The 16,286-nt window shown below is 38.9% G+C and overlaps 2 protein-coding genes across 2 annotated transcripts; both read right to left on the reverse strand.

The window, feature by feature from the left end:
• Nucleotides 1–7,539: 7,539 nt before the first annotated feature.
• Nucleotides 7,540–9,757, reverse strand: LOC103996650 (heavy metal-associated isoprenylated plant protein 7). The gene is made up of 5 exons (XM_065166916.1): nucleotides 9,605–9,757; nucleotides 9,193–9,493; nucleotides 8,874–9,088; nucleotides 8,678–8,765; nucleotides 7,540–8,154 (listed from the first exon to the last, which is right to left on the reverse strand). Exons 1-5 carry the CDS (start codon nucleotides 9,611–9,613, stop codon nucleotides 7,673–7,675), a joined length of 1,095 nt encoding a protein of 364 aa, XP_065022988.1. The 5' UTR covers nucleotides 9,614–9,757; the 3' UTR covers nucleotides 7,540–7,672.
• A 3,659-nt stretch (nucleotides 9,758–13,416) lies between these two features.
• Nucleotides 13,417–16,163, reverse strand: LOC103996651 (PHD finger-like domain-containing protein 5A). Its single transcript, XM_009417608.3, has 2 exons — nucleotides 16,050–16,163; nucleotides 13,417–13,969 (listed from the first exon to the last, which is right to left on the reverse strand). The coding sequence occupies exon 2, from the start codon at nucleotides 13,946–13,948 to the stop codon at nucleotides 13,616–13,618; it is 333 nt and encodes a 110-aa protein (XP_009415883.1). The 5' UTR covers nucleotides 13,949–13,969; nucleotides 16,050–16,163; the 3' UTR covers nucleotides 13,417–13,615.
• Between the last annotated feature and the right edge of the window lie 123 nt (nucleotides 16,164–16,286).

Raw genomic sequence — 16,286 nt, forward strand, 5'->3', positions numbered from 1 at the left:
TAAATCAATCTTTGTTAGATCATCACAAAACCCTAGAATCAAGATCTACCTCCATCTCTAACCCTATACAGAAAAATAAAGATGAGCTTGTTTGGTGAATGAAGTAAAAGGCTATAAAGTCAAGATTCTTTATAATAATAATAAAATGATAGAGATACATATCAAATGATATTATTATATTCTTTGTATTTTCAATCAATTTATGATTTGAGAACGAGGCTCTTGAGAAGATCGACGGATCTAAGGAGGCAGGGAAGATTGTTACGATGGGGAGATTTGCTACGAAGTCGGTAAAGAGATTTGTAAGAACTTGTTCGCATGATAGTTCGCTAAGGAGAGGGCATTATTGTTATTACAGTGACGATAATAGATCAACGAGATGTCTTAGTGTAGATCGATAACGAGAACAAGTAGGAAAAGGATCAAAAAATTATCACTCTAGAAAGAGGTTAGATCTGTGAGTAAGAACACCACGATTGTTGGAATGGAGCAGGGGCAATCATTGAAGTTAGATCAAATATACAAGCAGTATCGATGATTATAGATCTGTGAACGATATTAGCGTAGGAGAAGGATCGTTGAGCAAAGGAAGAAATCGACAACAACAAATTAGCAAAGAAGAGGGATTGTTATCATCGGACAACGAGAAAAGGGAAATCTTGCTAAGGCAAAAGGAGCTCTGATATCAGGTAGAATTGATGAATATGTTATGAAAGGGATAGATTTCATTCATTGAGATGATGAGTATTTATACAGGTTTAGAGAAAGAAAATTTTCTTAATCATACATTCAAATTATAAAATCAAATCAATTACTCATACAAGGATACTATTCTATGTGTCTTTATCGTAATCTTTTATCACTTTATTAGAAATGAGATAATATGGATTCTTTAAAAAGGTGGAGAACAAGATAATACAAGTTGGTGGAGTCTGAAACTACATAGGTTCTTATAGTTCAAAGGTTAAAAGAGAACCTTATTCTTTTTTACTAATACGGTAATATCAACAATGATATGCAATTTATTTTCTCTCCATTCCCTCTTTGATATATAAATAATATATATTTAATATAAATATACGAAAAAAAATATAAAATTATCTAAAAATATAAAATATATAAATAGACACTCGATCGATTTATGATATTTAGCTTGAGAGTCAAATCAAATGATGATATAATTGATTTTGTAGTTTATACTACGAAGTAGATTAACCTCCCCGAGTGATTAAATCTAGAATGATAATTCTTTCTGCTGCAGTGATATAATTGATGGATTATTGGAAACAAAAGCTTCCTTTCGAATGCTATAATAGTTGGTCTGAACACAGTAGAATTTAGGATAGTGTAAAGACTATTGACAAGTCAACATACAGTGATACAAAGTAATCTAAAAAGTGTCAAAGTTGAAGCTTTTGGAGAAGGCTTTAAGGGAGCAAAATGGCAACACAAACACAGGTTGTATAATAGTGGACGAGCAGTTATCGATTCTTCAAAAACCTATACAACTATTAAAAATATAGAAAAAAGAATCGTTGCTAAGTTACACGAAGAAGAAGAGAAGAGTCTTATATACAAAACATATATCACTTTATAATCGAAGAAAATATGTCAAGAAGATAGTTTTAGAGCCAAATGGCTTAGGTTAGGTGTTCGATCCAACTTTAGTTATAATTTGACTTATGATAGCAATCTTCGGATCTACTCAATATGTTTTACCGTATCGAGTCAACTTGTGCTATTAAGATCAAGACTAGTATTGAAGAGTGTTATTAACATGATCCCTTTGATATTTAGGTTAAGTAGGCGAGGGTGAGAAGTATCTGATCTCAATAATTATGTCATATATTAAAAAAAATATTTCTAGAAAATATTCTTTGAATGTTTTTCGTTTAATTAATGTTAGCGAAGTTGGATTGACCGATCAAGATATTTTTTTACTTTTATTAATGTTAGAATGTCACATGTTCAGATTTGATTAGAGATGAATATTTTTTATATAAAATAAATTCAATCTATTAATTTTTTTTATTAATATATGATTATATCAAGAATCTATATGAGAATTTAACATTTTACATTCCTAATGGATGAATTTATTAATTATATATATAGGATAAAGATCAATATATACTATATTTGTCAATGAGATTATTTTAATAGTTAAACGTACAAACATAATTAGGCTACAAATTTGAAATTAGGTAGCATTAAAAATTTATGATGATGTCAGAAGAGATTAAAAAAAAAAATCCAATTCTTGCCTCGACATCTCATCACCCGAATGGAGATGTTATTTCATAATATCTTAAGCTTTAATTAATGGTATCAGAACAGTATCATATGTTGGGATCGTATATTTAAGACAGTTTAATGTAATAAAAAATAATTATTATAACAATGAAACGACTATCAATCAATTAAATATGGCAGTATGTGAATGACTCCTTTCTTTTTACCCTCTCTCTACCATCTCCCAATATTCTCTTGCCAACTTTAGACGGCGCCACAGACGAAAACCCAAGGACATGATGGGGCCCATCTGACTCAGCAATGATGGACGTATCGGAGGCGAGGGTACACTCCCCACGTGACGCCCACCATCCCTGCCAGATCAACCGACATGCCGCGTGGGGGAATCTGAACCTTTTGTCAACCGTCCGATCCATGGGCTGTCAGTGGGCCACCCCATTCCCCAGGGAATCGCGTCCCTTTCGGCCGTCGGGAAACGAACCTACCGCCCCCACCGCTCATCCATTTAATTATTTAGCGTATATATATATATATATATATATATATATATATATATATATATATATATATATATATATATATATATATATATATATATATATATATATATAATGTGGAAACAAAAATTTATAGGATAATAAAAAAAAGTCTATCTAACTTGTCTGTATAATTAGATAATAAAAAAATTATATAATTATTTATAATTAGATAAGATATATAATATAACTATTTAGATTCTGATAATAATATTGATCAATAAAAAATAAATCTATATTATAATAGAATTACATAGGAGATATCCTCAATGAAAGGAACTATAGTCTATAAATAAATAAATAGGATCTCATGGCATAAAAGTTTTTTATATTATATATAATATATTATAAATTTTATGCTGACAGATAAATCACTCGTATCGATAAAAAAATATTTATTTATTTTATAAAAATTACATATATCTTGATAAGATATACGAAGTAGTAAATTACATGAATAGATATCGTTTTAATAAATCTTAGATGGATCTTAAATAAGATTGAAATTTGTTATGGTTGGTACTAAAATTTGGTATCACTCTGATTTTTCATTTTCAAATATTTGATATATGTTTTTAAGTACTTTATTTTTTTCTATATTTTTTGGAGATTTAAAGGTATATGAAATGCCTTGGCAAGTTTAAGCTTGCAACCGTAATATCACCTCTCTCTTGGCTAATCTAACTATACAAAAATAAACATTTTTTTGTTTTACAATGAGAATGAGTTGTATAGAATATTTGAAGTAACTTGTACTAGTTTGAGAAGCTCCCTTCCCTTCCACCGAAAGACGAATGAGATAAACGTGAGTTGATATCACACTAAATATATATAACTTTATTATTTTCTTATCAATATTTATTTCAATCTCGATTAGGATTCCTTTGTGTTATTTTTTAAAATTTAAATTTCTAGTTGTTCCTATTTGCACATGATTCAAGGATTATTTAAGTACCTAAATATATATAGTAGATTTGACCTCGTCCTTTTATGTCTCGATTATAATATTGATTCTACATCATATCAAATTGACTTGCAAAAAGGAAGGCAGCATTAGGAATGGGACAGAGTGAGTCATGTTTTGACTAATTATAAATAAGAGGTGGATAAGTTACGAGGATAATGGAAGAAAGAGTATAGATTCATGCAAAATATTTCCTTGTAGAGGCTAAATATTTGGTTTAGGAGTGCCAACCCCATTAAAAAGTCAAAACTATATTATTTACTGGAACCTATAGTTTTAATTGAAAGATCATAATTTTTATCCCTGTTCTAGAAATTTCTTCAAGGAATAATTCTTAGCACATATCCTGTATTACAAGACTCATCACGATTAGGTTAACTCATCCAGTGTTTTATTTATAGATATTATATTTCCATCAAACTAAAATCATCATAGTTCGATGTTTTACTTAATTAATTAAAATCATCATGAAATTTTTTTTCTCGATAAAATATCCTATTTAATTAATTAAAAATAATAGTGGAGGTTAGTTGTGTGAGTAAATAAATATATGTGAGTAGAATCAATAAGAGGAATATATGTGAATAGAATCAATATAATATCAAAATTTGCGAGGACGATGCTATTATTTCTACACTTTGGAGGGACGGATACGTAAAAAGGCCAGTGCCTCGTGGCAGCGGAACGGCCAGTGATTCGGGTGTTCGGTGTGATGGACCAGACATCATCGGGCAGGGGACACAGGAATCCTGGCCGTACGATGGAGGGCGCCAGTGGGGGAGGGTCGGGGCAGAGGTCACGTGGGGGGGGGGGGCGGATCCGGCCAAGATCCGTTGCAGTAGCCGGCACGCCGGCGGCAGGGACCATCGCGATGGCGACACGACGCCAGTCACCCGCCTTCTGCCTCGTGATTCGTGCTCTCCCTCCACCCATCGAGCGCCTCAGGTATCGCGAAGGCCGACCACGGCACCCATGTGGCGCTCATGGTGCAGTCGCCCTCCCCGGCACCACCATCGCCACCACCGCCACTACAGTCTTGTCATGGCTCCTCGGAACTTGTGAAGGCAAAAAGAAACGCCACCCTCCCACGCTGCTTCTTTCGAGAGGAAAAGTGGCGGTCAGTGGAGGTTTGGCGTCTGCTGAGCCTTGGGAAGCCTGCAGATACCCTGGATTTGATCTCAGTACGTAGGGGAATAGCACACGCGACGCAAGGAATGAAAGCAACTTTTCGATGTATATATCTACATGCTGATGGAAGTACGTACGCGGGTGCATGCTCTCAGCAACATCATCGTCGACACAGGTGTGGGCTGCAAGACCATGATCTCCTCGGTTCGTCACGCAGATGCATGGAAAGTCTTGTTGCTCCACCTGCGGACACCGAGAAGACTTCAAGCTGGGGTTCTTTTAGCTAATCTACCCTGCTTCTGCAGGAAGGAGGAGAAACAGTACACGTGATATGCTCATGTTATCTCCATTTATGGTTCTCGGATGCTGCTGAGCTAATATTATTCACAGGTGCGACGACAGGAAGGAGGAGGAGCCACCGATGGGCCCCACTGCAGTCTCCAATGGCCGATCCTATATACAGATGCGATCCAAACAACTCGTGGGAATGTGTTGAGAACTTTTGCTACGCTATGATGACGTTTGATATATATGCGCGCCATAAGTAGCATCCAATGCTCAGATTGTAACTGTAAAATATGTAATATGTAATGCAAACAATTTTTTATGTTAGTATTAAAATTAAATAATATTAAATTAATATTAGAATGTATACCTTTTGATATCGTCTGAAAAAAAAAAATTTATATGATTTGTAAAGACATCATTTTTAAATCTAAAATCATAATATCTCAATTACATATTCTAACCGAGTTCCTCGTATAAGGACATGCTAGTGAGCTAATATCTATCATCAGAATTTAATTATTTTTATTATATATCTTATCTAATTATAAAGAATCATGTAACCTAGCATAAATTTCTTAATATCTCTGATTTGAAACTATTATTTTTGATATTAAACACTTTACAATGTTGTGGAAGTTATAATTTTATAGGTCACAAGAAAATAATTTTTTTGTTGGATGCATAAAGTAACTTATTAGCCAAAGAGACGAAAGAACGAGAATAACAAGATATCTTATCGTTGATGATGTATATATATATATATATATATATATATATATATATATATATATATATATATATATATATATATATATATATATATATATATATATATATATATATATATATATATATATATATATATATATATATATAATATTTATTTTTATAAAAAATTTAATTTTTTTTAAAAAAAATTAATAAATCTTACATAAAGCATCAATTTTTTATATAAAATATTGATTTAATACAAATATTGAGTAATTAAAATCTTATATAATTTTTTCTTGAAAAAAATAATATCACCAAAGGTGGTTAAGTAATACAAAATTCAAAGCAAAAAAAAAAACCTATGTGATGGTGTGGTAGTTTCATCTGCTACTAGTATCCTAAAAGTAACCTTTGCTTCACAGGTCTTCCACCTCTATGATTGTGATCTTTACTCGGAGTTGACACTGCAACCGATAGGGTTGACAGCAAACTTTTCTCGATGCGTATGAACGTTTACCGTAAGCCAAAGAATTCTAAAGAAGCAGCCAACTTTGTTTTGCATCAAAAACAGAAATCCTTGTCAAACCAGTAGATTTGTCTTGCCAACTTTTGTTGATGGATGAAACTGCAACTGCAAGGACGAGAAGTTGGTGTATCCAAATCAAGTTTCTTGTAGAACTTCGATAATCGACGTGGATTCAATGCGAATGCGATTCCACCGAATCAATTGAAATGCTTAATAATCGGACGGGGGAAGAGTAGACGATGGATGGATCGATGATCAACGTGTGGTGTGTGGAAGGAAGGAAACAATAGGTTGGGGTTGGGGTTGGGGTTGGGTTTCCCAACGAAGCTTTTCTTGGGTGTAAAGCTGACGGGGCTTTTCATGGGAACGAAGACAAAAGGGTACGAAGGTGGGGGGGGACGGGGTACATTAATGGCCAAGGTCAAGTTGCTTCATCATGTCACGCAATTACCACGCTGCCCTACTCCACTGTGGATCTCGGAATTCTTTTGGCTCGGAAGGGAATCTAATCATCTGATTCAACTGCCATCATCTGATAGCTGACAACGACACAGCGCTTGCGGATGATGGTGGAGATGGCCAAAGAGTTTTTCTTGGATTCATTTCCTTCGTGCGTTGTCAGTGTGTGGGGAAAAAAGAAATGGATGAATTTGCAGCAATATTATCAATTATTCTGATTTCATCTCTTACTATATATATATATATATATATATATATATATATATATATTCTGGATGGAGGAACATCCAAGAGCTATAAAATTATCCGACCTTCAAATGCCAATTAAATGCAGTCACTTTTGAGATGGTGGCATCGCAAACGCCCGCGTCTGTGTGCCTAAACGAACAAAGCTGAGGCTTCACTTGTACCCGACGACGGACGGCGTACAGGACCTGAGACTACCCTGCTCCATATCATCATACGGTGACAGGCAATCGAAGACACTGAGATTTCCAAATCATTTGGCAGAGATGGATGAAAAGTTACCATGTCCCATTCGATGCAGGGTCATCATCCTTCCCTCCCTTCGGACATGACATGTTACGGTCACATGGCCATGTATGTATGCATAGCTACCACCGTTTCCTCTCACGTATCGTAAATGCCATCCACCCCCCGAATGCGGCGGAAACGAACGAAACAAGGTAGAGACTTATATTTGTACTGTTTCTCCAAGGTGGAATTAACATCACATTATACACTAATTAATCTCTCTTTTGTTTTTTTTTTTCGCCCAACAAAAAAGGTTTTATTCTTATTTTTATTTTACATCACGGAGCAGGCGTTAGGGTTCTCATCGCTGAAGATCTGAGGGGGATACGCGTATCCCACGTACCCCGCGGCGTATCTGGGGTAGTACTGGTAGAACTCGTTTCGCATCAGCTCCATCACCTTTGCGGGCGGCGCCGCGCCGTCCTCCGTCGCTCCGCCGCCGCCTTCCTTCTTGTCCTTCTCGTCCCCACCGCCGCCGCCGCCGCCCCCTTCGCCGCCTTTCTCTTCCTTCTTCTCGCCCTCGGCATTGGCTCCCCCGGCTTCGTCTGCCTTCTTCTCTTCCTTGGCAGCGTCCCCGCCGGCGCCGTCGTCCTTCTTCTCTTCCTCCGCCGGCTTCTTGTCCACTGGCTCTTCCTTGGCCACCACCGCGTGCTTCCCGGTCCTCTTGTACACGTACTCCACCAGCTTCTGCGCGGCGAAGACGCCCTTCACCGTCACCTGCGAGGCTTTCAGATCCGGTTCCGCCGACTGCACCCCTGCTCGATTCGCAGAGTTTTGGAAGAAAAATCCGATTTTTAGTCGTTATCGATCGAAAACCAGGACAGAAGATGAGAGATTCCACCAACTTAGAATTATTAGAAAGCAAAAAAAGCAGAGGAAGCTTCAGCCACAAACCGTAATCACAGAGGACTACAGGTAAAAGAGAGAAATAAGATAAGCTTGTTTTCTGTTCCTGAGAAAAAGAGCCTCGGTTACTCCTGAAAGATACCGGTTGTTGAATTCTCATGGAGATGTGAAGGTTCTTTACAAGATGGAGAGCCAAATATTTCAGTGAAACAGGGTCTGAGTGCAGCTGAAGCAAAAGGGGAAAAGAAAGAATATACATCCTGTAAAGATGCAGCAGACCAAAAAGCAGTTGAATCTTATGGAGAAAAATCAGTATCATCACAAAGTTAAAGCACAAGGAACTTCGTTAAACGAGATTAGATTCTGCTAAAAAGGTGGTATTTCCTAAAGATCAGGAAAGAGAGAGGAAGGAGAAGAAGCAGGGGAGGGAACCTTTCATCTTTAGTATCCTCTTCTTGATCTCTTGTGCGCAGGCCTCGCAATGCATGTGGACTTTGAGCACCACTGCGATTACCTGCGGCTGTGCGTGAAGAGAAGGGGAAAAAAAATAAAAAATGCAGTTTTCAGTTTTGAACTCACGGCGGAGGCAAAAGAGAGAAGATTGGTATCAGAAAACAGAACGACTCACCTCTTCCTTCTTCTCCTCCGGCTTGGGCTTCTCTTCTTCCTTCTTCTCCTCCTCTTTCTTCTCCGGCTTCGGCGGCGGCAGAGGAGTCAGCAGTTCCACCTTTCTCCCGGCCTTCTTCTGGACCCTCTCCACCACCTTCATCGGGTCCTCCGCCGCCTTCTTCCCCTTCACCACCACCTTGTGGGTCCTGCAGTCCGTCATCACGCCCTCCACCCCTTTATCACCGAAAAAAAAAATCAGATTTTTATTCAAATCACTCGCAGAAAACGAACAAAAAAAGACATTCTTGAGTTTCAGACTGATGTAACACCCTCGTTACCTTCGAATCCCTTCAAGCAGCGCTTGACCTTCCTGGCGCACCCCTCGCAGTGCATGAAGACGCGCATCTCGATCTCCTCCGGCGGCGGGGGAGGCGGCGGCGCGTCCTCCTTCTTTTCCTCACCACCCCCATCTTTCTTCTCTTCGCCACCTCCTTCCTTCTTCTCCTTCTCGCCCTCGCCGGCGCCGCCCTTCTTCCCGTCGTCCGCCTTCGCCTCCTCCTTCTTCTCCTCCTTCGCCTTGGGCTTCTCCTCCTCCGCCGCCGCCGCCTCCTTCTTCCCCGCCTCCGGCTTCTTCTCTTCCTGCAAGAAAGCTCGCATCTTTGGGTTTAAATCATCCACCGAGGCTCACAAAAACAAACAAAGAAAACCCGAAATCTTCCGCGCAAAAAGGAAAAGGCGTCAGCTTTGCACCTCCCCCATCCCTCTCTCGGTGCTCAGTCGCTGCGAGGAGCTCGAGCTGACAACGGCGGCAACAGAAAGCGACACCGCAGGCGTTTCACTGCTATGGGAACGAGCGCGGCTCTCCCTCCCTCCCCGTGTCCCGAGTTATATCAGGAGACGGCAGCAAGGCGAGAGCGGGCACGTGCGAGGAGGCACGTGAGAGCCGGACAACGCATGCCGGTGCACGTACCAGAGACCCTTTACATGGTCGGTTGTAGAAAGGCGGTCGCGGTGGTTCAGTGGCTCACGTAGTAAACGTTTACGATAGGGTCGCAGTTACGCCATTCGTCGCGTGGATTCCACCGCTGCAAGCTCACCATCTCTCCATGTTTGCTGCGTCGCCAAGCATGCAATTTAATAGCCGTACAGCAGCAACATTCACTCCCATCTTACTCTCTGTGGAAGGATCTCAATTCGATCCATATATATATTATCTGAAAATTAGAAGAAAAAAGAAGAAGAAGAAGAACTATTATGAAAGAATTCTTACGACATTTTATTTTTTTTGGAAAAAGAATTTCTCTATCAAATTGCTATTCTTTCGACGCAACAGTAAGCTCACAACCATATGGAAATAAGAAACAGATGCTGTATCGAGGAATCCATTCTTTAATCGATGAGTGTGAAGGTGTTGTGATGCTGCTGCCTCTTTTCTTGAACTGCAAGGAAATGGTGCAATCTGAGATACTACTCCACCTGTGGGGGTTATATGTAAAGAATGGGTTTAGATTAGTAGTGATATAGAAGAGTGTTAACTACTAGTCTAGTCATTAAATTAGTCTAATCTTAACTTGAGAGTCTCTCAGTGGGCATGCATCCACACAGTCAGTACGTAGTAAAGCATTTAGTAATAGGATCACATGCAATTGCACATGTCCAGAGAATGTTGTTTCATAGACAACTTTGTTTTGAGCTTTCTAAACCCTATGGATCGATCTTACACAGCAATCTTGATTCAAATCTTAGGGTTTTGTTCTTAGTGAATCACTCGAGAAGAAAACAAGTTCTCGAGTAGGACTTTGCATGATGGACACAGTTACACCATTCCAATAAGAATTATCGTTGTCATAATGAGAGAATCATTCCTGCTGAGGTTGAGGCCATCATCTCATATCCTGTGCTGAGGTCGAAAGAAAGTACTCAGCTTTTGTTGACCAAATAATGTCTCAATCTCAATTAATATGATGTGATCGAATCAGTTGTTGGATAGTCGCAATATAATTTAATTATTTTGCATCATGACTTCAATCTAAGTTATATAAGCTGAAGCTGAAGCTGAAGCTGAAGACGAATCAAATATAATTTAACTATTTGATTGCTTGGTAAATAGAATGAATTTACATTACAATAGTGACCGAGTTGTTGTTTAGATCATAGTTCTTCGAATCTCATCGAATCAATCCAATCGAGTTAATTCGACTCGTCGAAACTCAATAGTTTAACTCAAATCAAACTTGACTTGTTTCATCAAGTTCCAAAGTTTTTAGAATGAGAAATATGAAGAGCTTGGTAATGAGTTAGCTAATCGGATTAAAGGTGCAGTAAGCAAAGAACCAAGTAAAGAAGCTACATGGATTCCTGTTTTCTGATGCTTGAGAACAAAACCTTTTTGGTTCCTCTTCATGGATTCAGAACCAAATCCACATCAATTACTTTTCATGGGCTTAGAAACCAAAGCTTCACCGGTTCCAATTTACGAGCTCAGGATTCAAATCTTCACACTTTCTTCTCCTGAGCTTAGGATAGATCTCTCACATTAATTTGAGTACTAAAAATAATTTGTCTCTTGCTAGGCTCAACCACAACCTTCATATATTGTTATGGGAATTCTCCTACCCGCACTTTTACGATAAGCTCCTGAGAATTAAGTGCATGAGAAATTTGTCTAGCTTAATGAGGAAAGAGATTAACAGATAGATATAAGCTCAAGCTACTCTCTCAATATCTTACAAGCCTATGCTTTCTTTCATTTTCTTATCATAGATTTCTTATATCTTACGACATGATGCATAAATGACACTTTTGTGCCTACTTATAGAGTTTGGATATTGGCAAAGAAACATTCCGTAAATTCCAAATGCTGCAGTGATGGAATTACTACAATTTTTAGCAGTCGTGTTGTTTCGAGAAAAGACTGCTACGACTATCATATGGATTAGTCCACTAAAACATGCAATTCGTCGTGTATCCATTTATTTGAAGGATGAAAACAAGTATTACATTGTGATTTCTATCCATTGATGTGTGAATGATCAGCCTCGTTGATGATGTACTCGTTCGATGCTTGCATCCTCAGCGTGCATGTTTGATCATATCTTCCATACTTGGGATCTTAATGTCTACTCCAACGTGGCTTGCATCCCTTAATTCTTGTCAATTATATGTGTTCTTGATCTGCACTTACTCCAAAATAAAGATCATAACCTCTTCGAAGACTCAAATATTTCCCTCGTATCCAATGCTAAGCATCATAACAAATGTTGGGTTGAGATTTCGGTGAGAGCTTTCGAATTTTATATAGCTTCTTCTCTAACACAAATTTCCTTCCCAGTCCAATGCTAATCATTGCGAGCAGCAGTAGCAGGTCGCTGTATCATCTGTTCGTAACCCAAACAGAGAGCATGTTCTCGACTCTGGTGACCTTTTCCTCGTCTGAGAACAACAAGGGACGTACCGCGCGAAGGGCATCGCCGGTTCTGAGCCGTAGCAGCACATGGAGCTCGGCACTGTGGGCAATGGTGATGCCACCCGAGTGGTGCATGCGACGAGAGCAAAGGATGAGACATTCGACTCGAAGGAGCGCACCACACAAATCACAAGCCAACGTGAGCTGTGCCTGTCGACCAGCTTGATTGCTTGTCCTCTATATTGCTCGTATCATCTCTTTATGAGACCAGCTTCGTAATGACAAGTCCTTTCGGTTCAACAAAGGAAGACAACCCCATTCCCTTGCATAGTTGGAGTCCTTCACCGGATATTATTTGGTGGAATGACCTTAGGCAACTACGATGAGAAGACAGACAATAGAGCTCTACCATTCTTCATGAGCAAATCGCGACGAACAGGGTTTCAAAACAACCATACAATAGAAACTTACAGTTCTCGTCAGACAAGGTAAAGAAAATGAGATTCTCCTTTTCCTCATCAACTCAAGGGCTCAGAGGGCTTTTCCATCGCAGGCAAACAGTGACAGCAGCAGCGGATTCAAAATAGGATTGCTCACAGACGAATAAATGTTTTGGATGCAAGAATTGCGTGGTGTGGTTCCTATTGAAGGCACTGCCGCAGATGATCCTGACCCTTCTGTGGCTCCACTACTACTGAGCAGGCTTGTCCTCACACAACACTGCTCACAAAGCTACAAATTCATACTTGCTCACAAGGCTACAATTAAGCTCCTGTTCATCGCACTTGTGGTCCATCCTGTTGCTATGTGCAGCATCATGTTCCGAGAAGAAGAGAGCCTGTGTGCAAACACTGTGCCTTCTGCAGCCCTTCCTGCATCTGGTGGGGTATGCTTTTACTGTTGCTCTGACCAACTCCTTGACCACTGATCACTGTAAGGAAATGAATGCTGCTTGGATTACTCGGTAAAATATAAAGGAAGATCTAATGGTCTTAACATATCCGAAGAGGCATAGGATGGGCAGATCTTCTTGGGCCAGCCGTGGCCTGACTGAAGAATTGATGGATAAGTGTTCCAACCAGACATGGTGTGCAAATGAATTCAATATTCGCTTTCCAAAAGGTAAAACATGTCTTAGCAATCGAGAAAAAAGAAAGAAAGAAGCATATAAAGTTCATATATGATTCAAACTACAGAAAATGCACTTAATATCATTTGTCAGCTTATGCATATAGTTCCTTTCTAATCTTTCTCAAACAGTCCCATAACTGCATTGTGTACCAAGTGCTTAGTCTTCCGCATATAGTTGTTACAACATTAACAACATAGTAGTCCTAAGTAGAAGAGAAAACAGATCATCTTTTCTTAAATCCATATTTCTTTCTTTCATAGAAAAGATCAGTCTTGGCACTTCCCAGATTGACAATCTTGGGACACCCATCACGGTCTTTCTCCTGTTGGGTGCATTCTTTGCAATAGTAGGCATCAGAAATCCCAACTCCTCCACAGATGACACACCTTCCCTGAAATGAACCATAGTTGCACTCATCGCAGATCCGCACGAGTGTACATGGACGGACATATGAATCACAGATGACACACTTCCCATCATCCTTCTCGCACAGGCGACCGATAGCAATCCCTGGTTGCTTCCGACACATAATGAGATCAGGATGGTGCTTGGCCATGATCCTTGGGTGTTACTGGCACTGCAAAAAAAAATTCTTTGGAAATGAAGCTTGCACGGAAATAGTCTGTGAAGTAAGTGATGCAGATATATAATGGAAGTTACAAGGAAATAACTAATCGGTCAGGTTACTTATGGGTCAGTCATATGTTTCTTGATGATAGGATTCAACCAAACTTGGCCCAACCCAACTCAATTCTTTATCTGCATGGGTCAGGCTGAGATCAAGAATTTTCTGACCCACTGGTGAGTCCGATGAAGTTCAAGTTAGCCCTATATAACTTTTCTATCCAATCCAATCCAAGTCAGTCCAACCTAACCCATCCCTAAGCCTAGACTTGAAGTGAACAAACTTATAGTGTTATTCCTTTTTATTTCTGAAAATAAGGTGAATTCAAGAAAATTTCAGATATGCAGAAAAGTATTAACTTAATTGACCAGAAAGGTACTATACTATGTTGGATAGCCAGTTTGGGAAGCTCAACTGAGCCACACCAGGTAAGAACTTACTCAGTGCCTCTTAATTGACTTGTTGTTCTTGTCTTTCCTAAGTGCAGCATTGATGCGGCATCTTTCTTGATATAGATCACAATTTGTTCTTGGATGGTTAAGTAATATTATCTATGTCCTCTTTATTTCCAGAAAAAAGTTGATTGCAGGTTCTTTATTAGTAATGAAGAGAGGAGTATCACACATGACCAGCCTAGCACTATGGAACGAACAGAAATTTACTGTGATGATATCTACCTCATCCTAGCCACTCACGTCTCTTGCCCAACTTCCATATAGGTGACTTCTTGATTACTATACAACCTAACTATTACTGGTTTTCCCTAGAGTAAACAGTAGTCTCAGCTAGTTGAGAATTGGACTAAACATAAAATAGCAAGGTATTATAGTTCCTTCCTCTACTCCTTTAGGCTAAAAGAATATGTGAGAAGATCTCCACCTGTAAATAGGCAATCATACAAGTGATTATTTACTGATACCCTTATATTTATATATATTATGAATTTTAAATAGATTGACTTTTGTAAATGACCATTTTGGGTTTTAATTTTCGAGTGCTTGGAAGGAGAAAGATATTAGCAAATGGAGAGGAGTGTGACATGTGGGAATAGGTTTAATTCCACATTGGTAAGCCACCTTCCATTCCACATCCTTATATGGTCACCACCCTTTGCTTTTTCTATCAAGCTTCCAAATGGTTTTGCATCGCAGCATCATAATTTTCCTAATGTTTGGTAGCTAGCAACTTGGCAAAGTCCAAGAATATGGACGGGCCTAGTGCACGAGGCTCCCTAGGAAGAATCAATATGTAGTCATACTCGTAAAAATTAATTAAAAAAATTCAAATGCTTTTATGTTTTCAATATATGTTCAAACCCTTTGAAAGTATTGATTGGTGGGGTCTAATCACTCCAACTTTAGTCGAACTAGATTTACATATAGCATTAATTTAGTTAGCCATTATAGAATATTTTATGGGACTTCACCAAATGGGCTTGCTCCGATTAAGAAGAAGAAGGTTAATTTTTCTCTTTAAAAACAGTCTTATGTCCAGTGGTTTTGGATACAGGATCTACAGATAGATCGATTCTAGTTCCGAGCCAGGAGTGGTACAGGTCTGATACCCCAGATCGAATTCCTTGTTTCGACGCATGTCAATCTTCAGAGTCTACTTGAATCTAACTGATATCCCTACTTGTCAATTATTTTGTAAGCTTCCAACGCAATTCTCAACTACAAGATTCCACCTTTATTCCAAAGATTTGTTGGCAAAATATTAATTCCAGGTATACAATTTCTACATGACGTGTTTAAGGTTCATCTAGATCTGTAGATTATGGTCATATAAATTTCTACATCAAGATTCTGTCTCCTCTACCGTTGTTAATAAACACTTCACATGTTTTCTGCTATCTATCGTTAACAAGAAAAAGCTAGGATATACGTAACATATTTAAAGGGAGAAAACCCCCTTTTCGGTTCTCCGTGAGAACTGTGTCCAATCAGAGAAGGGAAGCAAAATGAAGAAAGGAACAGGAAAGTAACGCTAAAAGGAGAAGAAAATCTCTATTTTGAACAAAGATCGAACTCACCTCGCGTCTTCGAAGAAAGAGCTCTCCGATCGTCGATGGTTCACCTCGCGTCTCTCCGAAGAGCGATGACGCGGAAGACTCACGGGTAGACTTGTCTCATTTACCAGGTCTGGTATTCCTCCAGAGTAAAAAATAATAAACTGTTCTACTTACGTGGCGAGTATTCATAAATGGAATCGGTGAGCGGGTTCCCCTACTTGCTCTAGGGTTTCCCGACCTTCGTGTCCCCAATGGAGT

This window comes from Musa acuminata, chromosome BXJ3-9 (genome assembly GCF_036884655.1).
Source record: "Musa acuminata AAA Group cultivar baxijiao chromosome BXJ3-9, Cavendish_Baxijiao_AAA, whole genome shotgun sequence".
Lineage (NCBI taxonomy): Eukaryota > Viridiplantae > Streptophyta > Magnoliopsida > Zingiberales > Musaceae > Musa > Musa acuminata.

Excerpts from the sequence above, each read along its gene's own strand:
- LOC103996650 (XM_065166916.1), bottom strand. Across the intron at positions 9,089-9,192 it reads CTGCTTGAAGGGATTCGAAG|GGGTGGAGGGCGTGATGACG; the intron begins GTAACGAGGGTG and ends TCGGTGATAAAG. Across the intron at positions 8,766-8,873 it reads CGGAGGAGAAGAAGGAAGAG|CCGCAGGTAATCGCAGTGGT; the intron begins GTGAGTCGTTCT and ends CTTCACGCACAG.
- LOC103996651 (XM_009417608.3), bottom strand. The coding sequence starts at position 13,948 with ATGGCCAAGCACCATCCTGATCTCATTATGTGTCGGAAGCAACCAGGG.